The 23,665-nt window shown below is 41.5% G+C and overlaps 2 protein-coding genes across 4 annotated transcripts; one reads left to right on the top strand and one right to left on the bottom strand.

Moving 5' to 3' along the window:
* The first annotated feature begins 3,341 nt into the window (after positions 1-3,341).
* LOC149117683 (uncharacterized) lies at positions 3,342-7,612 on the top strand. The gene is made up of 2 exons (XM_089274440.1): positions 3,342-7,119; positions 7,596-7,612. Exons 1-2 carry the CDS (start codon positions 3,351-3,353, stop codon positions 7,610-7,612), a joined length of 3,786 nt encoding a protein of 1,261 aa, XP_089130566.1. The 5' UTR covers positions 3,342-3,350.
* A 1,483-nt stretch (positions 7,613-9,095) lies between these two features.
* Positions 9,096-23,580, bottom strand: LOC149117682 (solute carrier family 75 member 1-like). 3 transcript variants are annotated; one of them, XM_089284413.1, is made up of 14 exons: positions 23,470-23,580; positions 22,908-23,140; positions 21,782-21,878; positions 20,889-20,992; positions 19,715-19,873; positions 18,935-19,126; positions 18,185-18,284; positions 17,622-17,733; positions 17,415-17,470; positions 16,476-16,528; positions 11,360-11,450; positions 10,921-10,968; positions 10,163-10,252; positions 9,096-9,594 (listed from the first exon to the last, which is right to left on the bottom strand). In XM_089284413.1, exons 2-14 carry the CDS (start codon positions 23,130-23,132, stop codon positions 9,503-9,505), a joined length of 1,419 nt encoding a protein of 472 aa, XP_089140539.1. In that variant the 5' UTR covers positions 23,133-23,140; positions 23,470-23,580; the 3' UTR covers positions 9,096-9,502. The 3 variants fall into 3 exon arrangements, with proteins under 3 accessions (XP_089140539.1, XP_089140533.1, XP_089140531.1); XM_089284407.1 differs by having other exon boundaries at positions 23,393-23,473; XM_089284405.1 differs by lacking the exon at positions 23,470-23,580 and having other exon boundaries at positions 22,908-23,375.
* Positions 23,581-23,665: the final 85 nt, after the last annotated feature.

Here is a 23,665-nt window from a genome sequence, read left to right as displayed (position 1 = left end):
TCAACGCTTAGACGCGCGTCTAACCCCCTCCCCCTTGCCCTCCTCCTCTCCCTACTCCTCCCCCTTTGAGTTCGCGTCACTATTTTAGTTCTCGTGTCTTTTTACGCTTCTCAATCGAAAGAGTATGCGAAAAGAAAACTCAAGTTCTGGTTGGGTTGTCTACATCCTCACGTCATATTTACGTCATATGACAATCTGTCTTCTTTGAATATGCTAAAATACTTGGATCATTTTTTTACAAAAAAAATGAAATGCTTTTTGCAAGGTGACAGGTTCTAGTTGGAGTTTATATCATATTTTCGAGCAAATGTAACTAAAATACGTTTGAAAAGATTTTTTGCGCCTGTAAATGTAATTAGAGTAAAAGTTTTAAAACGTTTTTAAAAGTAATGGTTACGCAAAACATATAAGCTTGACTTGATGTTAACCTAGAGCTAGCAGAATAACTTCAGTAATCTATGAGCCCCTAACTAATGCCTTTTATGTAAACAATTTAGGATGGAAGATCATGTGTGCCCATTTCACAATAAATCCAAAATGACACATGTAGATAGGTTAAAAACAAGCGTTTCATAATTTCAGTTTTTTTTTTTTTTTTTGGAAAGTGTAAAAAATGACACTTGGAAATTTCGTTTTCTAATTTCCTCGTGCAAGGTCTGATTTTATGAATTATTTATGGGTATCCGGTGTTTTACTTTCCAAAGCGAACAATATAAAACAAACCTGACAATAAAGATCTCTCCATGCAAGGAATATAAGTTGTTCTTCCGGCTTTTATTTCAACTGATTGGTGAGGTGAGCACAACCTGTCTTGTATTGTAAGCCTTAATTTTATAATTTTCACGAGTTGCACTAAGTAGGAAAAATATTGAGAGAATATCAGTATTTGCGGTGACTAGAAACATTTGTTTGTCTCTTTTTGTGTTAGATCGATTTAAGGATTATAGGTAAAGAAAGAAAATAAGTTAAGACGCAAGTTTTTCATTTGTCGTTCACCGTAAACGTCATTCTTCAACTCTCTGTTTGAGAAGCTTATTCACAAATGGACCTGAATGAATTTACTCATGAAAAGTTTCCAAAGGTGATTTGTACATTCCAATATTTTATAGATTGAGTGATTCGGAAATGTCAAGTACAAAATTGAGAAATTGAACTTGCAATGGTACACCCGAAATGAATTCGGCCCTTTTACAGCAAGCACTATTTTACCATTCATTTATTTAGTCGATCAGACCTAAAGATATAATGCACAGGTTCAGAATACTAATTTGCTCAAACTTGGCTTTTTTGAGTCCCTACCCTTCCTCGTAATAACACAAGACCAGGAGCCATAATCGGGGACGGAGACCGTAAGCCCGCGCCATTTCTAGTATTGGGGCTGTCCCTATGATACGGGACGATTTTTCTATTTTTAGGACAAATTGCGCCATCATGTGCGTCACACGCGCATACATGCTGCCAGGATTTTTGCGGATGTAGCGCGGGGAAATGGCGTCCAAAATTCCAGAAATGTTTAATGCTTTTGGCCCACAAATCAATACGTTCATGTCTGTTGGAATTTTGCTTCAGTATTTTCGTCGTAAGCTGCTCCAGTTTGAGTGAAGTAAGACAGTGTTTAATTTAGTTATGTCCAGCTTTATATCACTGACCAAGTTGTGTTCCGCTGCTTCTTTTACAAGACCTCCACATTACTCCGCTCTAAGTTTCACATATGTTGAAGATTAACAGCTTTTCCATAACACAGCAAAACATTAGTTGGATATATTTGGATATAGCAGCGTTTCAGGACTTCAGAGTTTCCCTCCTCTTGCCAGTTTGAGTTTCGCCTGAATTGTAAGCAACGCTTGATATTTTATCAAGGGCCAATAAGTGGCAATAAAGTTTATGTCTGTAGATGCTGCTCAGTTTTGTTTGTGTAAAAATCCAATAAATTGTCTGTTGTCGATGAAGAAGAGCGCCCGCCGATGCGTGTTTTATACAGTCAATAAAACATGACAAATTGGACTTCTGCACTTTCGTGTGAAATTGAAAACATACATCGAACTCATATAATATCTCTTGTTCTTAAATATGTTTAAGGTTGATAAATGTTTGAGAACATATTAAAAGCTTAGCTGAAAATATGTGAATACAGCAGAAATAATCAGCAAAGTTACGATGACGAGTTCTTTAATCAACTCGAATAACGATTTCGATTTCGTTGGTTGAGTTTTAAAACTCCTTGTCTATTTTATTTTCGCAGTGTAAAATTTTACTATGTTAAAGAAACATACATGAGGTTAGTAGCCTTTTGGCGTTGGTAAAAACTGTTGCAGCATCTCAGCACAAAAGATAACGAAAGAAATCTTTGTCAAGATTTGTTGACAATTGAAAACACCGACTCGGATTTGAAAGTGCTCGCGCTGCACTATGCAAATGAGCTACTTAACGTACGCGTCAGACTATCAAAAACAGGGTTTGGTTATGATTAAGCATTGTTTGGGAAACGAACAAATTAACTCGATACCAGGGTAAAGAGTTCTTTTGCATAACGTTTCTTTACAGAACAAACGCAAAATCTTACTCGTACAACTAGCGCGAGCAGATATTATCCATTCACAGCGCGAAATTGAGACTTGTTTTCGACCCTGAAAAACTCACCTTTTCTATAAGCTCAGAGCATCAAACTACATATAACAGCCCTGGTTCTTATTCCCTGCCTTATTCCCTGCCATCGCTGTGAAAAATCTGCAAGAGAATCTCGCAACTCTCACCATTTTATCACGCAACATGACAACATCCACGCGACAGCCCCCGACATGTGCGTGGATCCGCGCGGATATATGACGTCAGGATGGCGCAATTTGTTCTAAAAATAGAAAAATTGTCCCATATCATAGGTGAGCGCGGATCCCAAGACTTCTCCGTCCCTTATTATGGCTCCTGAAAAAGCTTATTACGTAATACGGCAAAAATTCTACACTCAGCCTTATGTGATTTATTTTTCAGTTACAAGACCTACTTCGGAAAGCGTCATGAACTACGCAGAAGAAATTTTACATGCTATTTTTTTAGCCATAGTTGTTGCAAATTTCCTTCTCAACACTAGTCGTGCCTTAAAAGCCATCGAGTAATGCAGAGAAAGCTTAGTTTTGCTCAGTAACAAAGTGCTGAGTGTAAAGAAGCCATTACGGCGAACAATTTACAGACAAATCTATCATACCATGTTTGAGGCGTACCGTCGTGTTAGCGATCACTCAAATGCAATAGCGTGCGGCTGGAAACTTCTCATAATTCTCTGCGAGTGTGGTGATACTGTCCAAGAAGGTATGCTTAGCTTAAACCTGGCACAGATATATCAGAATCAATTTATGTATGCTGAGGCAAAAGAACTTTATGAGAGAGCGGTCACTATGATGCAAAAAACTGGTAACAGGGGAGGAAAAGGAGTGGCTTGTGGAGGCCTAGGAACTGTGTTCATTTCTCTCGGTAAATATGTCAAGGCTAAAGAATATTATGAAAAAGCACTTACGATCAGCATGGAAATTGGTGACAGAGAAGGAGAAGAAGCATGCTATGGAAACCTAGGAAAGGTGTTTCGTTCTCTCGGTGACTATGTCAAGGCTAAAGAATATTATGAAAAAGCACTAGCGATCAGCATGGAAATTGGTGACAGAGCGAATGAAGGAACATGGTATGGAAACTTAGGAATTGTGTTTGGTTCTCTCTGTGAATATGTCAAGGCTAAAGAATATTATGAAAAAGCACTAGCGATCAGCATGGAAATTGGTGACAGAGCGAAAGAAGGAACATGGTATGGAAACTTAGGAAATGTGTTTCGTCATCTCGGTGAATATGTCAAGGCTAAAGAATATTATGGAAAATCACTTGCGATCAGCATGGAAATTGGTGACAGAGCGAATGAAGGATCATGGTATGGAAACTTAGGAAATGTGTTCATTTCTCTCGGTAAATATGTCAAGGCTAAAGAATATTATAAAAAAGCACTTGCGATCAGCATGGAAATTGGTGACAGAGAAGGAGAAGCAACATGGTATGGAAACTTAGGAAATGTGTTCATTTCTCTCGGTAAATATGTCAAGGCTAAAGAATATTATGAAAAAGCACTTGCGATCAGCATGGAAATTGGTGACAGAGAAGGAGAAGGAGCATGGTATGGAAACTTAGGAAATGTGTTTCGTTCTCTCGGTGAGTATGTCAAGGCTAAAGAATATTATGAAAAAGCACTTGCGATCAGCATGGAAATTGGTGACAGAGAAGGAGAAGGACCATGGTATGGAAACCTAGGAACTGTGTTTCTTTCTCTTGCTGAATATGTCAAGGCTAAAGAATATTATGAAAAAGCACTTGCGATCAGCATGGAAATTGGTGACAGAGCGAAAGAAGAAACATGGTATGGAAACTTAGGAACTGTGTTTTGTCATCTCGGTGAATATGTCAAGGCTAAAGAATATTATGAAAAAGCACTTGCGATCAGCATGGAAATTGGTGACAGAGCGAATGAAGGAACAGGGTATGGAAACTTAGGAACTGTGTTTCACTGTCTCGGTGAATATGTCAAGGTTAAAGAATATTATGAAAAAGCACTTGCGATCAGCATGGAAATTGGTGACAGAGCGAATGAAGGATCATGGTATGGAAACTTAGGAACTGTGTTTCACTGTCTCGGTGAATATGTCAAGGCTAAAGAATATTATGAAAAAGCACTTGCGATCAGCATGGAAATTGGTGACAGAGCGAATGAAGGATCATGGTATGGAAACTTAGGAAATGTGTTTTTTTCTCTCGGTGAATATGTCAAGGCTAAAGAATATTATGAAAAAGCACTTGCGATCAGCATGGAAATTGGTGACAGAGAAGGAGATGGAACAGGGTATGGAAACTTAGGAACTGTGTTTCGTTCTCTCGGTGAGTATGTCAAGGCTAAAGAATATTATGAAAAAGCACTTGCGATCAGCATGGAAATTGGTGACAGAGAAGGAGATGGAACAGGGTATGGAAACTTAGGAACTGTGTTTCACTGTCTCGGTGAATATGTCAAGGCTAAAGAATATTATGAAAAAGCACTTGCGATCAGCATGGAAATTGGTGACAGAGCGAATGAAGGATCATTGTATGGAAACTTAGGAAATGTGTTTCGTTCTCTCGGTGAATATGTCAAGGCTAAAGAATATTATGAAAAAGCACTTGCGATCAGTAGGGAAATTGGTAACCAGACAGACCAAGCACGCACCTACCTATCCCTGGCAAGTGTGTTTCTTAATCTTAGAGACTATAGGCAGAGTAAATTATCTTGTGATAATGCGCTTGAGATCATCATGAAAATTGGTGATAAAAAAGGACAAGCACAATATCACTTAACAGAAGGCAATTTTCATGAATCCCTTGGTGATAAAGATAAAGCTAAAGCCTGCTTCGAGAAAGGACTTGCGATTGCAGTTGAAATTGGTAACAGAAGATTAGAAGCATCAAGCTACCTCAGCCTTGGGAAAGTGTTTCAATCTGGCGGTGAACATGACATGGCCGAGGAATATCTTGACAAGGCACTCTCCATGAGTGAAAATATTGGAGAAGCTGAAATTGAGTTTTCTTGCTATTGTCATCTTTCACTGACGAAGTTAGGACAACACAATTTTCAGGAAGCTCATTCCTTTTTGTTACGAAGTATTGAAAAATCCGAAAAAATGCGAGGTCTTCTTCAAGGCAGCGATCAAATTAAGATATGCTTTGCAGTCAAGCATGTTTTTCCCTATCAGCTGCTCACTGAATTGTTTCGTCTCGCTGGAAATCCTAAGGATGCTCTTTATGTTGCAGAGCTTGGACGAGCTAGAGCCTTAGCGGACTTGATGGCAACTCAGTACTCTGTTGAAAATCGTATATCAGCTGACCCGCAATCATGGGTTGTTGTTGAAAATGTCATGAAGAAAGAAAGTAGCTCTACTTGTCTGTACATTTCTTATTTTGAACAAACAGTGTTTTTGTGGATTCTCAAGACAAGCGGAGTCATTCAGTTCCGAAAACTTGATGTGGATAAAAAGACTCTTTACACAAGATTAACAAAGGTTGCTGAAGATTTGGATGAATTTTTTGCTATCATGGCTGAAAGCTTCCAAGACTTTGGCAATTTACCCGAGGAGGTGTGCGAAGATCGCTCCTTGAATGGCAATGACATTGAAACAAATCCTGAATCTTGTCAAGAAGAGAACCTCACAACTTTGCGCCAAGATAAGCCTGGGAATACGGATGATCCCGAACCGAGTCTAACTTTGTTCTACGAACTGCTCGTCAATCCTGTATCCGACTTACTTGAGCAACCCGAAATCATCATTGTTCCTGATCGCAACCTGTACCGTGTTCCATTTCCAGCTTTACTCAATGGAAGTGGGAAATATTTATCGGAGCGTTTCAGAATCCGCGTGGTTCCTTCTTTGTCGACTCTGAAGCTCATTCAGGACAGTCCTGCAGACTATCACTGTGAGACTGGTGCTCTGGTAGTGGGTGATCCTCATGTTGGTGTGGTGATTTACAGAGAAGAAGTCAATAAAAAGTTCGTACCTTTGCCTGGTGCAAGAAAGGAAGCAGAGATGATCGCACGACGGCTGGGCGTTTGGCCTTTGTTAGGACAGGACGCAACCAAGCAAGCGGTACTTGAGAAGCTAAATTCAGTGAGTCTGATACATATTGCTGCACATGGTAATGCTGAAAGAGGAGAAATTGCTCTTTCTCCTCCACGTTCCACCACCGGGGTTCCACTAGAAGACGACTACCTTTTGAAAGTGTCCGACATTTCAAAAGTGAAAGTGCGAGCTAAACTGGTGGTACTAAGCTGTTGTCACAGTGGCCGTGGACAAATTAGAGCCGAGGGTGTTGTTGGAATCGCTCGCGCGTTTCTAGGAGCCGGTGCACGCTCAGTGTTGGTGGCACTGTGGGCTCTAGACGACAGCACAACAAAGAAGTTGATGAGTCGCTTTTACGAGCACCTTGTTCGTGGAGAAAGTGCCAGTGTATCTCTTCACGCGGCCATGAAGTGGTTGAGAGATCACGGCTTTACCAAGGTTTCCAGCTGGGCACCGTTCATGCTGATTGGAGATGACGTCACATTTGCGTTGAAAAATAAAGGTATGTTTCCACTAGCGAAGAACAGATTTTAGGAATGTGCTTCGTTGGTTACCAATATTACTTAAAAGAACGCTACTTTCAGTTTCTGCTTTTGTGTTTAAAAGGGCAAAATCTAGCTGTGTTGTATGTAAAGCAGCTACAGTGTATCAACATATTTTCAATTCCAATTACTGAGAAAATGTTTTCTTTTAACAAAAAACTTTCTTGTAAGGCAATCAGATCCCTTATTCTTGTGATTTATCTACCTAACATTTGGTACTTACGTTTAAGAGATGATAGGGCGCGTATACCTTCAGTTCAAGAAACAAACTGTATTCATCATCTGCGAATATATTACGACAATGAACACACAAATAATCGATCAGCTCACAGTTGACTTGATAACTCAGTTGGTAAAGCACTGCACCGATATAGTAGCGGTCATAGTTTTGAGTCCCGTTCAAGCTTGACTTTTGTTTCTACTTTTTTTTTTTCAGGCTTTATTCTCTGCTAAAGAGAAACTAATGTTATACAATGGTTAGGAGACTTTAAGATAATATCTTCAAATTGTTGTTTTTTGTTGTTATAGGAAGGAAAGACTTCGTCAGTGGAGTACTCCATAGAACTTAAACATCAAGAAATGAACTAAGAAACTTCTGCAAGGACATTGGAAATAGAAAAGACAAGTTTGCTTTGCTTTTCTTTCGTTGCCATTGTCTAATACAAGTACAACTGGTTTTTCTTTTTTCACAGAAGCAGTAGAGAAACGAACGTTTTTTTTTTTGCCGTGGTTGCAAACGAATTTTTCTTAATGTTGTTATCGAAATTAATCACGCATATCTCTTAAGAAGGCTAGCTCTGTCGAGCGACTTTGTTACCTAATATTGATGCAAAGTTTCTCAGTTCGATGGGACGGACGGAGGGGTCCTCATGTCAAAGAGGCGGGGATGTTTTATGTTGTCTCTTTTAGAGAATTTACTTGCGAACTTTTTTCAATACTTGGGTCAATTTTCTCAGCAATCATTGAATTCTGAATTTCGTCTTATTGTGTAAGTGTTTTAAATCGACCGGGCATGGAAGTACTTAAACCTCTTCACAGAAGAAAGCCTTGAATGAAATTGTCACGAAAGTCATTAAAGTTCTGATTTGCCTTTTTTAGAAGTTGCATCTTTAAGGGGTAAAATATAGCTTAAGCCACACCCGAGGTGTTTAGGGGCTTTAACATTCAATTTTCTTTCGACAAACTTCCACGCCCCTTTCACGTGTTTATCTCCCCTAGCGAGCCAATCGACTGATTGGTTTTCTAAGAGGATGGAAAAAGTTTCTACTTGTTCAAAATAAGGAATAATAACAATTTACACTTTGCTAGGCGCAGATATACTGTTCAGTTGCGAATGTAAATTACTTAGAACCTGTGATTCATTAACAAATGTAAACGTGTAAGATAAAATGACATTACTTTAAAATAAATCATTGGATAAGGGACAAAATTAAAAAAAGAATTATCAAAAAGCTCTTTTAAGCAAGAAAGTCTTAATAAGTCAATTGCGCAGGCATTGCTAGCGTCAGCTTGATTGTACATATGACTATTGTTTTTACCTTTTAGCACAACGTGTGATTATTTTAGATTGTATTTCATGATTCTTGCTTATATATAGAAATTTTAAAATATCATAATTTTAAGCATATCATAATTATAATATCACTTTTAATTTGATTGTCTCTGGAATACTCTTGTGTCATCGAATCTTTCCTGTGATGTCACACCTCACATATAGCTAAGAGTATTACACAATAAATTTCTATTGCATTACATTGCATTGTATTGTTTTGTGTTATTTTGTAGTTCGTCATCGCAAGATTCCGCAGTTCAAATATACGATCTTTCATATATTCTCATTTATTTTTGTTTTCTTGTCCGCATTTTAACATTTCGTTCTCACAATGCCAACTACTAAAATGAAAAAAATAAATAAATAAATAAAATAAAAACGACATCTAAGTATGAAGCTTTTATTGCCACAATTATTGTACATACGAGTATTGCCCGCTTCAATACCTATTGCTTAAGAAGAAGCATATTACAACAGTCACATGTAAAAAATATATTGCGTGACACGAGTTGACCACCTTCCCATTTCTTTCTTAGTTTTGTGTTTTACAACTTTTTACATCGATTTGTGCAACTTCGACGATAGCAAGCAATGAAAGTGTCACCTAGTTCTTGCAAAATTTAGCTGCAATGAGGTAAGAAATTATTTATGTAGTCCTCGGGGCCAAATAACTGTTTAGGAATTACTAATTACGAGCTATTCCAGCTTGCGTCATAAAGACTGACTCCAGACCAACACAACGTATCTTGATCTGTTTCTTGAAAAATGAAAACTATCTTGCTTGACTCTTGTTAAGCTGGTAACTTTACCAAGATCCTCATGGGGAGCATGAATAGGAGAGCGCCAACAAAGTAACACCAGAAGGGCCCTACACACCAGTAGACTGAGGGACACAAATAGAGTATGAATGAATTATGCGTTCACTAAATAAAGATAGAAAAAAAATAAATAAACAAGCAAACAAACAAACAAGTAAAAAACAGTAATCAATAAACAGGCGAGGCGACAAAAAAAGACGAATACATGGACGGACGCATTCAGGAAGTGAACGCACCAAACACAAGAGTGTATAATGAGAACAACAATGGCTGTACATGTGCGTACACGTGGAGCCACTCTGGGCAAATGACTAAGTTTGCGTAGTCTAGGGAACGCGATCGACGGCAGCCAATTTTTCGTATTCCCATTTAGAATTGAACGCTGCTATACATCATTAGCCTGAGCAAGTTTTAACAGCCACAGGCGTTCTCAACAGATCCTGACAATGATTGGGTTTTTCAAAGGTAAAATCTACAGTCTTTTTTCACAAGATGTCATTCGGCTTTTCCGTCGTCATCTTTATGTTGTTTTTGAGGGGAACACGTAGTGTTTCTAGTTAATGTATAAAATAAGGTGGCATAGTGACTTCGCGTGCAGTCCAACTGGACTGCCAATCAGAATGGACCGCTCACCTGTACAGCTCACGACAGGACCAATCGCTCGTGCCAAGGCCCCAAGGGATCTGAAAATTCCCATGACTTTCCCCTTCTGATCAGCATTTCCTAAGTAAGCAAGTGTTAAATTACACTAAAATATAAATAACAACAAAACGTTTGGTATCACAACCCTTCACTCCTCTCCACTCTGAAAAAGCCAACCACAACAACAAACATTGTCATAAACTGTTTGTGTTAGAACAGAACAGAAGATTTACTTTTGTCAGTTCTATCACCTAGAGCACGACCATTAATAATTTTCATGATTTCTGCGAGACAAACATTTTGGTCAGTGCAATCAAGGCACTTGATAGGCTGCCCTTGAGCCTTGTAGTGGCCTGTGCATATCTCCAGTTTCTGAACATGAAGTGACCAGGAGTACTGTAATTCCACCCCCAACCTCCTGGATGAGATGCAAGCCCATTGCAGGGTTCCCTGGCATAAATTCACTGCTATCTATTTATACACCTGACAGGGGAGAGGCACCGCGACAGTTAAGTGTCTTGTCCAAGAACACAACACACTGATCAATGCAAGAATTCCAACTCAGAGTGCTTGGCGCAGACTAGTGAGCTAACTTTGCCTGTCTCATTACGGTGATTAGAGAGGTTAGGAAAAGCCAATTAGATTTTGAGTGTTTAAATGTATTTTACAGTGTCCCCATATTTTAGTATTTTTAGTGCTCTATTAATCTTAAGACTGAAATAAAGAAGCTATTCAATCATTCGTCTTACCGTGATGAGAGATCATAGTTGTCAGACAAGGTACTACTGTTGCTGATCCTAAAAAGGAAAAGTTAACCAAAAGATACTTTAATTTACAGTTACAGTGAAACTCGTCGTTGGGGTAAATTTTGTTATCAATTTCTTTTAAATTTCTCCTGGGAGGGAAGGGACCAGAGCCTGGTGAAACTTACAGTATTACAAGTCCTTGTGGCTGTATAACAGACAAGCCCTGTAAAGCCAGCTTTTTTCCCCAGTAAAGGCATCAACAAAACTTTGCCAATTGCATACCGTCTGGGATCACATTTTCAGCACTAAGCCAGTGCATTCAACTGTGGTTGCATGGCATAAATAAAATACCTCAAGATTATCTACTTGTACATAATGAGAAGACTGAAGAATAAAATCATCTGCTCTCAAAGAATTAAGTATCATTGAAAAAAGGACTTACCAAAGGAGAACAATGTTAGCCCCATGTAAAGAGTGGGGATAGTCTTTGCCAGGCCTACAATAACCATTGCTGGCATTATCGCTGCCATACCCTGCAGGATGTTAATGAAAAAAGGAAGAATGAGAAAAAGAAAGAAAAATGGAAGGAAGGAAGAAAGAATAAGAGATAGGATGGAAGCGAAGTTAAGAGTGAAGGTGTAAGGGTGGGAGGAAGGAGGGAGGTTCGGAGAAGGTGGGAGAGAGGAGAGAGGGAGGGAGGGTCAGGGAGAGAGGGAGGAGGGATGAAGGAAGGTTAAGGGAAGGAGGGAGGGTGGTTCAGAGAGGGAGGGAAAGAGGAGAGAGGAAGAGAGGGTTAGGGAAGGAGGGTGGAGGGAAGGAGACAGGGAGGGAGGAGGAGGGATGAAGGGAGGTTAAGGGAAGGAGGGAGGGTGGTTCAGAGAGGGAGGGAAAGAGGAAAAAGGAAGAGAGGGTTAGGGAAGGAGGGTGGAGGGAAGGAGAGAGGGAGGGAGGAGGAGGGAGGAAGGGAGGTTAAGGGAAGGAGGGAGGGTGGTTCAGAGAGGGAGGGAAAGAGGAAAAAGGAAGAGAGGGTTAGGGAAGGAGACAGGGAGGGAGGAGGAGGGAGGAGGAGGGAGGAAGGGAGGTCAAGGGAAGGAGGGAGGGTGGTTCAGAGAGGGAGGGAAAGAGGAAAAAGGAAGAGAGGGTTAGGGAAGGAGGGTGGAGGGAAGGAGACAGGGAGGGAGGAGGAGGGAGGAAGGGAGGTTAAGGGAAGGAGGGAGGGTGGTTCAGAGAGGGAGGGAAAGAGGAAAAAGGAAGAGAGGGTTAGGGAAGGAGGGTGGAGGGAAGGAGAGAGGGAGGGAGGAGGAGGGAGGAAGGGAGGTTAAGGGAAGGAGGGAGGGTGGTTCAGAGAGGGAGGGAAAGAGGAAAAAGGAAGAGAGGGTTAGGGAAGGAGGGTGGAGGGAAGGAGAGAGGGAGGGAGGAGGAGGGAGGAAGGGAGGTTAAGGGAAGGAGGGAGGGTGGTTCAGAGAGGGAGGGAAAGAGGAAAAAGGAAGAGAGGGTTAGGGAAGGAGGGTGGAGGGAAGGAGACAGGGAGGGAGGAGGAGGGAGGAAGGGAGGTCAAGGGAAGGAGGGAGGGTGGTTCAGAGAGGGAGGGAAAGAGGAAAAAGGTAGAGAGGGTTAGGGAAGGAGGGTGGAGGGAAGGAGACAGGGAGGGAGGAGGAGGGAGGGAGGGTGGTTCAGAGAGGGAGGGAAAGAGGAAAAAGGAAGAGAGGGTTAGGGAAGGAGGGTGGAGGGAAGGAGACAGGGAGGGAGGAGGAGGGAGGAAGGGAGGTTAAGGGAAGGAGGGAGGGTGGTTCAGAGAGGGAGGGAAAGAGGAAAAAGGAAGAGAGGGTTAGGGAAGGAGGGTGGAGGGAAGGAGACAGGGAGGGAGGAGGAGGGAGGAGGAGGGAGGAAGGGAGGTCAAGGGAAGGAGGGAGGGTGGTTCAGAGAGGGAGGGAAAGAGGAAAAAGGAAGAGAGGGTTAGGGAAGGAGGGTGGAGGGAAGGAGAGAGGGAGGGAAGAGGAGGGAAGAAGGGAGGTTAAGGGAAGGAGGGAGGGTGGTTCAGAGAGGGAGGGAAAGAGGAAAAAGGAAGAGAAGGTTAGGGAAGGAGGGTGGAGGGAAGGAGACAGGGAGGGAGGAGGAGGGAGGAAGGGAGGTCAAGGGAAGGAGGGAGGGTGGTTCAGAGAGGGAGGGAAAGAGGAAAAAGGAAGAGAGGGTTAGGGAAGGAGGGTGGAGGGAAGGAGACAGGGAGGGAGGAGGAGGGAGGAAGGGAGGTCAAGGGAAGGAGGGAGGGTGGTTCAGAGAGGGAGGGAAAGAGGAAAAAGGAAGAGAGGGTTAGGGAAGGAGGGTGGAGGGAAGGAGAGAGGGAGGGAAGAGGAGGGAAGAAGGGAGGTTAAGGGAAGGAGGGAGGGTGGTTCAGAGAGGGAGGGAAAGAGGAAAAAGGAAGAGAAGGTTAGGGAAGGAGGGTGGAGGGAAGGAGACAGGGAGGGAGGAGGAGGGAGGAAGGGAGGTCAAGGGAAGGAGGGAGGGTGGTTCAGAGAGGGAGGGAAAGAGGAAAAAGGAAGAGAGGGTTAGGGAAGGAGGGTGGAGGGAAGGAGACAGGGAGGGAGGAGGAGGGAGGAAGGGAGGTCAAGGGAAGGAGGGAGGGTGGTTCAGAGAGGGAGGGAAAGAGGAAAAAGGAAGAGAGGGTTAGAGAAGGAGGGTGGAGGGAAGGAGACAGGGAGGGAGGAGGAGGGAGGAAGGGAGGTTAAGGGAAGGAGGGAGGGTGGTTCAGAGAGGGAGGGAAAGAGGAAAAAGGAAGAGAAGGTTAGGGAAGGAGGGTGGAGGGAAGGAGACAGGGAGGGAGGAGGAGGGAGGAAGGGAGGTCAAGGGAAGGAGGGAGGGTGGTTCAGAGAGGGAGGGAAAGAGGAAAAAGGAAGAGAGGGTTAGGGAAGGAGGGTGGAGGGAAGGAGACAGGGAGGGAGGAGGAGGGAGGAAGGGAGGTTAAGGGAAGGAGGGAGGGTGGTTCAGAGAGGGAGGGAAAGAGGAAAAAGGAAGAGAGGGTTAGGGAAGGAGGGTGGAGGGAAGGAGACAGGGAGGGAGGAGGAGGGAGGAGGAGGGAGGAAGGGAGGTCAAGGGAAGGAGGGAGGGTGGTTCAGAGAGGGAGGGAAAGAGGAAAAAGGAAGAGAGGGTTAGGGAAGGAGGGTGGAGGGAAGGAGAGAGGGAGGGAAGAGGAGGGAAGAAGGGAGGTTAAGGGAAGGAGGGAGGGTGGTTCAGAGAGGGAGGGAAAGAGGAAAAAGGAAGAGAAGGTTAGGGAAGGAGGGTGGAGGGAAGGAGACAGGGAGGGAGGAGGAGGGAGGAAGGGAGGTCAAGGGAAGGAGGGAGGGTGGTTCAGAGAGGGAGGGAAAGAGGAAAAAGGAAGAGAGGGTTAGGGAAGGAGGGTGGAGGGAAGGAGACAGGGAGGGAGGAGGAGGGAGGAAGGGAGGTCAAGGGAAGGAGGGAGGGTGGTTCAGAGAGGGAGGGAAAGAGGAAAAAGGAAGAGAGGGTTAGAGAAGGAGGGTGGAGGGAAGGAGACAGGGAGGGAGGAGGAGGGAGGAAGGGAGGTTAAGGGAAGGAGGGAGGGTGGTTCAGAGAGGGAGGGAAAGAGGAAAAAGGAAGAGAAGGTTAGGGAAGGAGGGTGGAGGGAAGGAGACAGGGAGGGAGGAGGAGGGAGGAAGGGAGGTCAAGGGAAGGAGGGAGGGTGGTTCAGAGAGGGAGGGAAAGAGGAAAAAGGAAGAGAGGGTTAGGGAAGGAGGGTGGAGGGAAGGAGACAGGGAGGGAGGAGGAGGGAGGAAGGGAGGTCAAGGGAAGGAGGGAGGGTGGTTCAGAGAGGGAGGGAAAGAGGAAAAAGGAAGAGAGGGTTAGGGAAGGAGGGTGGAGGGAAGGAGACAGGGAGGGAGGAGGAGGGAGGAAGGGAGGTTAAGGGAAGGAGGGAGGGTGGTTCAGAGAGGGAGGGAAAGAGGAAAAAGGAAGAGAAGGTTAGGGAAGGAGGGTGGAGGGAAGGAGACAGGGAGGGAGGAGGAGGGAGGAAGGGAGGTCAAGGGAAGGAGGGAGGGTGGTTCAGAGAGGGAGGGAAAGAGGAAAAAGGAAGAGAGGGTTAGGGAAGGAGGGTGGAGGGAAGGAGAGAGGGAGGGAGGAGGAGGGAGGAAGGGAGGTTAAGGGAAGGAGGGAGGGTGGTTCAGAGAGGGAGGGAAAGAGGAAAAAGGAAGAGAGGGTTAGGGAAGGACGGTGGAGGGAAGGAGAGAGGGAGGGAGGAGGAGGGAGGAAGGGAGGTTAAGGGAAGGAGGGAGGGTGGTTCAGAGAGGGAGGGAAAGAGGAAAAAGGAAGAGAGGGTTAGGGAAGGAGGGTGGAGGGAAGGAGAGAGGGAGGGAAGAGGAGGGAGGAAGGGAGGTTAAGGGAAGGAGGGAGGGTGGTTCAGAGAGGGAGGGAAAGAGGAGAGAGGAAGAGAGGGTTAGGGAAGGAGGGTGGAGGGAAGGAGGGAGGGAGGGAGGAGGAGGGAGGAAGGGAGGTTAAGGGAAGGAGGGAGGGTGGTTCAGAGAGGGAGGGAAAGAGGAAAAAGGAAGAGAGGGTTAGGGAAGGAGGGTGGAGGGAAGGAGAGAGGGAGGGAAGAGGAGGGAGGAAGGGAGGTTAAGGGAAGGAGGGAGGGTGGTTCAGAGAGGGAGGGAAAGAGGAGAGAGGAAGAGAGGGTTAGGGAAGGAGGGTGGAGGGAAGGAGGGAGGGAGGGAGGAGGAGGGAGGAAGGGAGGTTAAGGGAAGGAGGGAGGGTGGTTCAGAGAGGGAGGGAAAGAGGAGAGAGGAAGAGAGGGTTAGGGAAGGAGGGTGGAGGGAAGGAGGGAGGGAGGGAGGAGGAGGGAGGAAGGGAGGTCAAGGGAAGGAGGGAGGGTGGTTCAGAGAGGGAGGGAAAGAGGAAAAAGGAAGAGAAGGTTAGGGAAGGAGGGTGGAGGGAAGGAGACAGGGAGGGAGGAGGAGGGAGGAGGAGGGAGGAAGGGAGGTCAAGGGAAGGAGGGAGGGTGGTTCAGAGAGGGAGGGAAAGAGGAAAAAGGAAGAGAGGGTTAGGGAAGGAGGGTGGAGGGAAGGAGAGAGGGAGGGAGGAGGAGGGAGGAAGGGAGGTTAAGGGAAGGAGGGAGGGTGGTTCAGAGAGGGAGGGAAAGAGGAGAAAGGAAGAGAGGGTTAGGGAAGGAGAGAGGGAGGGAGGAGGAGGGAGGAAGGGTCAGGAGAGGAGGGAGAGGAGAGAGGGAGAGGGAGGGTTAGGGAAGAAGAGAGGGAGGAGAGAAGAAGGATGTTCACAAACATTGTCAGGAAAATGCAGAGCAGTGGTTTTCAAAGCAAGCAAATCTGTTGATACTGAATGACATTTGTCTGTCAATCCTAAATACTAAAATGTCTAAGTTAACATTCCCTGTGCTTTTTCTGCCAGTCAAAATCAACAGTTACATAACTTCTACAGCATAAATGACAAAAGATGCTGCCTCATTAACATTGATCATTCCTGATCAATTTAATGCACTCTGGCTAGTGTAAAAGAAAACATTTGTGAACTGAAATGTGATTGGCATCCAGTTCTACCTTAAGAGCTGTCTTCTTTTCTGTTCCTGGAGCTTGTCTACGGACATAACCACCTAACAAGGATAAAACAAGAAAAGTCAACAAAGAACTTGATGAGTTTATAATCAATTTAAGCAAGGAAATATGCTCTGATACCTGTCCTCAAGAACCATGGCTCAGACACATGTAGCTGAGTGTTTATGTCTATATGTTGGTTTGACAAAAATTTCCTTTTTCATACTGTAGTAGCAAGTACAATATTGTGTCACAAATGTTCACTTTGAAATAATTATACATTGTATAACGCAATACACTCCTGTGTTTTCTGAGTAATTTGAATATCACATCTTATGCTGTTACTGAGACATTAATTAACATACATCATACTTTAACAGCAGTTAGCAAAATATTTAAGCTGTGGCTGAATTTTATTTAAGAAATAGAAAAAGTGTACCATGTTTCTATTGAGCTATAAATGTAGAAACGCAAGTGGAAGTTTGGGAGAATGAGAAATGCTGTGGGAACATGTACAAGACATAGTGGTGGATCTAGGGGAGGGGCCTGGGCCCGGCCCCCCTTATTTTGGGTGAAAAAAGGAGAAATGACTGAAGGAAGAAAAGCCGGCAGGGCAAGTAAAACAAAACCGCACCCCCCCCCCCCCCTGCCTTTAGCTAAAAGTCTGGATCCGCCACTAGGCAAGTGTAATATTCCACAGCTTTTTGAGTTCTCCCAAACTTTCACAAGTGTTTCTTATCTATAACTCGATGGAAACACAGAAAACATGTTTTCTATTTCTTTTAGAAGACACCACGATGAAAAAGGGAAGGAACTTGTATACTTTGATCATCAATTGAAAATGTATATTCTCTTGGCTCACGCCATCATTACATATAACTGGAATATTTTGCCTAATTGCCATCTGCAGAGTTCTTATAACCCTATGGAATAATTCAATAATACCTTGCACAATGGCCATGGTGATTCCTATGAAGAAAAACATCATTCCTTGCTGCATGCTAAAAAAATAAATACATTCATGAATACCATATTACAAAGCTTGCAGACATGCCATGTGGCCTCTACAAGGCACAGTCATGACCAATGTAAAACAAAGTTCCACTGTGTAATTTTCAGTAAATACTTCACTTACTTTTGGTACACACATACCTTGAATACTTGAAGTTCTTGTGCGTCAAAAATGTTAGTGTAAACTCAAGTCCAGAGAAGAAAAATAGAAATAGAAAATACACCAAGCCAAGGCCACGAACTGTATTTAGATCTAGAAAATACAACAAATCACAGCCACCTCATTCAAGATATCAAGATTGCTAATTATTGGAGTTGATCAGGCTTACAGGCCAGGTTATGCAGCACCATTATGAAACTGAGCTTTGAGTGGTGCATTCTAATTCTCCATAATTTGTTCTATTGTTCTGGCACAAAGTTGTTCTTTCTGTAATCAGCTGTTTTACTGTTCTCCTGTTGCGTGGCTTTTGACTGCAGGCATATCCATCCTTCAAGAATTAAAATTTTACTATCCCATTGATGTTATCTGGATGAAGTCTTATATGCAGATTGCTTCCAGCCTTTTTATCCTAGGTGAGTACCAGTGAGAGTCTCGCTCTCTAAAGTTCTCACCAATATACCGGAACTTAAAAATTAATAATAGAGAGTTAATGAATCTTATCCAAACTCAAAACTACTATTTGTCATTACATTCGTACACTTACCTTCTTTACTGGATCTGATCTCCACTGCATCAAACTTGAGGAGCGACACAGGGTTGAGAAGCATTCTGGCATTTCTAAATTCAGATAGTAGAGACTTTGCCTTTTTTAAAAGAAAAAAATTATGTATATATTAGAAAAAAAATTGGTACGATTAACTGACTGTGTATAGCTACATACATGTAAGTGAGCAATTCAACAAATGAATACAAAATCAGGACAATAATTTACTATGCATATTATTAGGACTTTAATTTTCAGTTTTAATGTACACAACTTATTAGTCAAACACGACGATAATAATTACATGTACATGTAGAGCGCTAGGATTGAAATTTATGTATAAGCTGGCTACACTGAAGGTTTGTATGGGAGAATCACTGATAACACGATTATGTTAAATACAGAAAATACAGGAGTCTTCATTTTCGGGTCTTCGTTTTCAGGTCTTTGTTTTTGGGTCTTAGGTCTTCAGCAAATTGAAGTTTTAATGTCTGGCTATACTCAGTGTTATGACCATCTCATTAACCACACGTGGTTGGCCAGTATGGGAGAATCTCTCCTTGTTTGTGTGCATTTGCTGAGTACTCAAGATCTCGGTCAAGACACTCCTGTACATACCTCCCACTTAGTTAATAAGAACCACATATAAATATATCATATCTACAGTACAATGTAAGGTGTACGTCAAGTTTCGTCTCAGTCAGCTAAAATCTCAATTTATAAGCATTTACACTGTATTTCAAGTATTACCCTTTTTTCTTTTGGCAACGTCTCCTTAAGACATGTATACACAAACAAGATGTCTGCTACAGTCAAAGTAATTGCAAACAAGGCTGGTAAGAGGTAAGGGTTTCCACTCTCAAGTGATGACCTCTTGGCAAATACAGCACCAATCACAGGCCCAATAATAAAGCCAAAGGAATATGCAATACCAACAAGAGCCTGTTGACAGAGACCAAAGAACACACAGCATAATTATGTTGAACTTCATAAAAATCATCTAGTTCAATTAAATTAAAGTTAATTAATTTGACTGTTAATACATGTAAATTAAAGATTAAAAAACTCTGACCCCATACCCATAATTTATGTATAATTTATGACTGAGTATTTGTATTTTCAATGAAGCCTAGAATGCATGAGTGCTTGTCATAACTTCCTGTGTGTATTTCAAACAGGTCTCAAGCCAACGACTGTGAAATGTTTTGTTTTAAAGAATCCTAGTCAGCCTCCGCCATTTTTGATGCCATCGAAATTATTGATATTGCAGGGTGAAGCAAAAACTTATTGCTATACCATAAGTTGTGTTCCTTAAAGTACATGTATGTTTTAATTACATGTATCTTTAGTAGTTTCACAGTGATTTCCTTTGTTTGGACATGCTTTGAATAAAATATAATATAGCCAAACTCTTCGATGTTAGAAACAAAAAAAAGGTGTGGCTGACTAGGGCCCTTTAAGCAGCAGTTCAAACCCTAATGTATGGCCATTCAAATGCTAGCCTTTTGATTTGAAAGGTTTTTTTGTTACCATTCCTTTCCCCCTGTTCTTTGTGGAAGTAACATCAGCAATGATAGCTGTAGAGATGGTGACGTTGCCTTTAGATAATCCACCAATGATTCTGGCAATGACAAAGATGGTAAAGTTCCACGAGTATGCCCAGACGGCATAAGAAGCCAGCACTCCCATCTGAAATATGGACAGGTCAGTTCAGTTAAAAACCTACAACCTGTGCCTGATGAAAGTGGTTATTTTTTAAGACAGCCTTTTTTAAAAAATGTATTTTCTTGAGATCTTTTGTGGAAGGTATTTCAACAATAGTAAAGCTGGTTCATAAAATTGGTTCACAAAATCGTAACGTTAGAAAAAAAACGTGCATTATGTTTCATGTACTTTGCAAAGAAAAATGAACATACCATTGCATTGTTTATGAATGCTAAGTTTTTGTCTTTAAACTCTATACTATAAATCTTTATCTGAATTGATGCATGATGTTAGCACTACTTCAGAACCAATTAACCAATTAACATTATATATTTATGTAATTTATTGACAAAAACATGCAATGTTCATTCTCACAACACACACTCTTCTACCTCCAAGAATTATTAAGTAAACATAAAACCCTCAAAACTTTAAATACAAAAATGCCTTTTCAAGAATGAGATACCATGCTCTCTGAGAGAACTACCAAAAACTCATTCAAACTCAGAATTAAAAATATACTACATACTGCATACAAGTGCTCTCGAAGAATTAGTAGTAGTAAATAATAATAATAATAATAACAATAATAATAATAGTGATAATAAACAAAATCAATAAAATTAAATAAATTAAATAATAATGATGTACGGTACATATATTATCTACAGTTGTAGTAATTAATATGATGACCCATGACTTCTTTTTTTCATTCTTTTCCCACCTTTCCATTTTTCTATTTTCTTTCTATTATAATATACTTATTAATAAAAATGTTGATAATTAGATCTTAATAGACTGGCCTGCCTAGACTACCACCAGCTATCTGCAGGCCAGTCTGACTATAAAAATGTAATTTGAGGAACAAAATAACGAACGAAAGATTGAGGCTACTAACAGGCTACTATCAACAGTTCAGGCTACTAACAGTTCCAGATCTATTTTAAAATAATGTCACAGCTCCATTAATTATGTTCAAGACATGTAAGGACTTTCTCACCATACAAACAATCATTGGCAATCTTCTTCCAAATACATCAGACACTGCACCAATCAAAGGACAACATAAGAACTGGAGAAGGGAAAACAGTGACCCAATGAAACCTGCAGCCAGAAAATTACATTTTAAAGTTATAACAAAGCTCCAGATGGCAGTCACAAATTCCAATTCAATCTTGATAGAGGACCTGCACAAAAAGCCATTACGACCGCCGACTTCCTCTTTATATACTGTATTTATCTATAGTATCACTGCAAACTCCCCAACTCTTGAAGCAATAATTATAGTTGGTATTTTCTTTTCTTATCAATTGACAGCACACATTATTTCAGAGCTCATAGCTAGAAAGGCTGGTATTAAAACACTGTACTGTACTGTACTGTACGCATCTGTAATTCATGACCCCACAAGCATTTACTGCTTTACAGCATAAGGACACTCGAAAATCATGATTTACCGGTACACCTGGCATTTTTTGGGTGACTAAAGAATGAGGGTTCTTGATATAATGTAAAAGATACTAAAGGATTTTTACTATGTAAAAACAGTTTATTATAAATCCTTTTGTTAATATGAAGATCCCTATTTGAATACATGTAGTCACCAAACAAGGTATGAAAAAATGCCGTGTCCATGGTTCGAGTGCCCTCACTGTAATACCAATCATAGGTCAGTTTTGGTTTGTTCAGAAGCGCCTGAATTTTTGCATGTACAGCTGTAACCTTCAATTTAATCAAAAACCCACTCTTGTGCATTTTTTTTTTATATATATTAAAACCATTGCTGTGTATTTTTTTAAATTAAAAACCATTGCTGTGTATTTTTTGCTATTATAATTATTACTGAGACTAAGGAATCTCGTGCGATATATATGTATGTAGTCCTACATGTACCTCCAAATAACACAACATTGAAACGTTCATTGTCTGGCATTCCCAGCAACTCCCTGAATGTGTCAACTTGCTGCATGATTGAATGGTACAACTTGTCCTGAAGAGAAAAATTCAGGACGTTAAAACACAGTTGAATTTTCTTAATTTCAAGGTGGCTTTTAACCTTCTCCACAGAATTTTTTAAATTAAACATTATAAAAAGTTGCCTCTTATCATGCTCATTTTGATAATCAAAAATGGGGGTCACCAAACTCATTTTTAAATTATAGGCGCTTAACATTAAGGGTGTTTTTAATAGGTTGTATTGTTGCTATGGTAACCTGTTATATAAAAAGGATGACCATAACTTGTTTACTAATAATTGGGCATTTGTGTGATACCATTGTTGTAGCATCACTTGTTAAACAGTGGCAGTATTCCTCCTTCAAAGAATAGCTGTTGGAAAAGTACTGGAAACTGTTGCCAACCTCCTTAAATGCAATTTGTCATGTCAATATTGCATGTATAATTTATTAACCAGTCCCAGTCTACAGAAAATATTCCTTCATTAAGATTTGTAATTTTATTTTAATTTGGATGCCACTTAGATAAAGACAGGACTTTAATATATCACCATATGAATAAATTATCACTGTTTGCTTCACACAATGCAAACAGGAAAAAGTAGTGTTTGTTTTTTATAAAGTACAGCTGCTGCGTACGTTTTCAAATAAAATCACTTTTTAAAGAAAGAAGAAAATACGTTGCTCTATTAAACCATCATTCCATTTCTCTCCCATATCACATGTGGTACATGATTTTACAATCTGGCAGAAGTAAAGGCATCTTCAGCGATCAGCACGAGAGGAGTGAATAGTCTGATTATGACATCCATATAATTTAAGCTTTAAATACATACAGAAAGCATTTAAACTAACCTGAGTGGTATTGTTAAAAGAGTCAGCTATAAATCTAAGCAGACCATTTTAAAACATGACACTACAGATAACACCAGGCAATATCTGAAGTTGAGATTTCGCTCCTAATTTAAAGCTGCTTGAAGTCACGAAACTGATATTCCCTTATTGTATATCACCAGTTTCCAAGACGTCGACTGTCAGGCTGTAGTTGTCCTTCATTTGCTTACCTGCTTGTTGTTGGCGTAAAACTCTAGTAGAGATGGAAACAGCGGCAGAATAACCGTGAAAGCCAGCAAGTCGACAAGCAAGGAAAAGAAAATTATCCAAACTGCCCGATCGGACGGCAAAGCTTGAGTGTTTCCATTATCTTTGCAATGTCCTGTGTCATTTGCTTCGTCTTGGTTAGCGAGTGGTTTTGAAACCGACCGTCTCTTGAACTCCCGATCGTCCATAGTGTGTCCTACATGTGCGTGTGACACAGAAGAAAGTTTTTTAGTCATTCGCAGGCTTCAGAAAACATATCATAATAGCCCCTCTATTGTTTTTTAAATCACGATATTGTTCTCCAACACGTCGTTTGACGTAAATTAGCTCGATGAACTTCCGCAGCAACTGAACGCTGAGCAATTTTTGTATTCACCAAAACTTAACAAAACAATAAGCAATATCGAACGTTTAGCAAGTCCTGAGAAAATTGCATGCAACTTTTTACCTTCTCAGATCATACTTTGCGACCGTGATGAAGTACGGTAAAACAAAATTCAAACACAATTTTACCAGGCAACTTACTTGCAAAACCAATCAGGCGTTCGATGCTGATTGACGAATCGATCTCGTCCGACAATTCCCGAACTTTATACGAGAACTTTGACAAGGAAAACAGTCGCTCTTTTCATGTATTCGCTTCATATAATAGGGCATTTTTTCATTCATCCTTTTTATTGCAAGCATCCAGTGGTAAAGAAATTATATTCAAGTGAAATCT

This window comes from Orbicella faveolata, unplaced genomic scaffold (assembly GCF_042242905.1).
Source record: "Orbicella faveolata isolate gen_17 unplaced genomic scaffold, um_ofav_v1 contig_1, whole genome shotgun sequence".
NCBI classification, from domain to species: Eukaryota; Metazoa; Cnidaria; class Anthozoa; order Scleractinia; family Merulinidae; genus Orbicella; species Orbicella faveolata.
Note: the sequence above shows the minus strand (reverse complement) of the source record. Positions and strands in the feature narration are given on the sequence as shown.

Bases quoted from the DNA above. Each gene is read 5' to 3' on its own strand.
- LOC149117682 (XM_089284405.1), bottom strand. From the start codon at position 23,180: ATGACTAAAAAACTTTCTTCTGTGTCACACGCACATGTAGGACACACT. The intron at 17,734-18,184 runs GTAAGTGTACGA...TGTATTTTCTAG, and splicing joins GATCAGATCCAGTAAAGAAG to ATCTAAATACAGTTCGTGGC. The intron at 11,451-16,475 runs GTAGAACTGGAT...AACATCCTGCAG, and splicing joins AAAAGAAGACAGCTCTTAAG to GGTATGGCAGCGATAATGCC.
- LOC149117683 (XM_089274440.1), top strand. From the start codon at position 3,351: ATGTATGCTGAGGCAAAAGAACTTTATGAGAGAGCGGTCACTATGATG.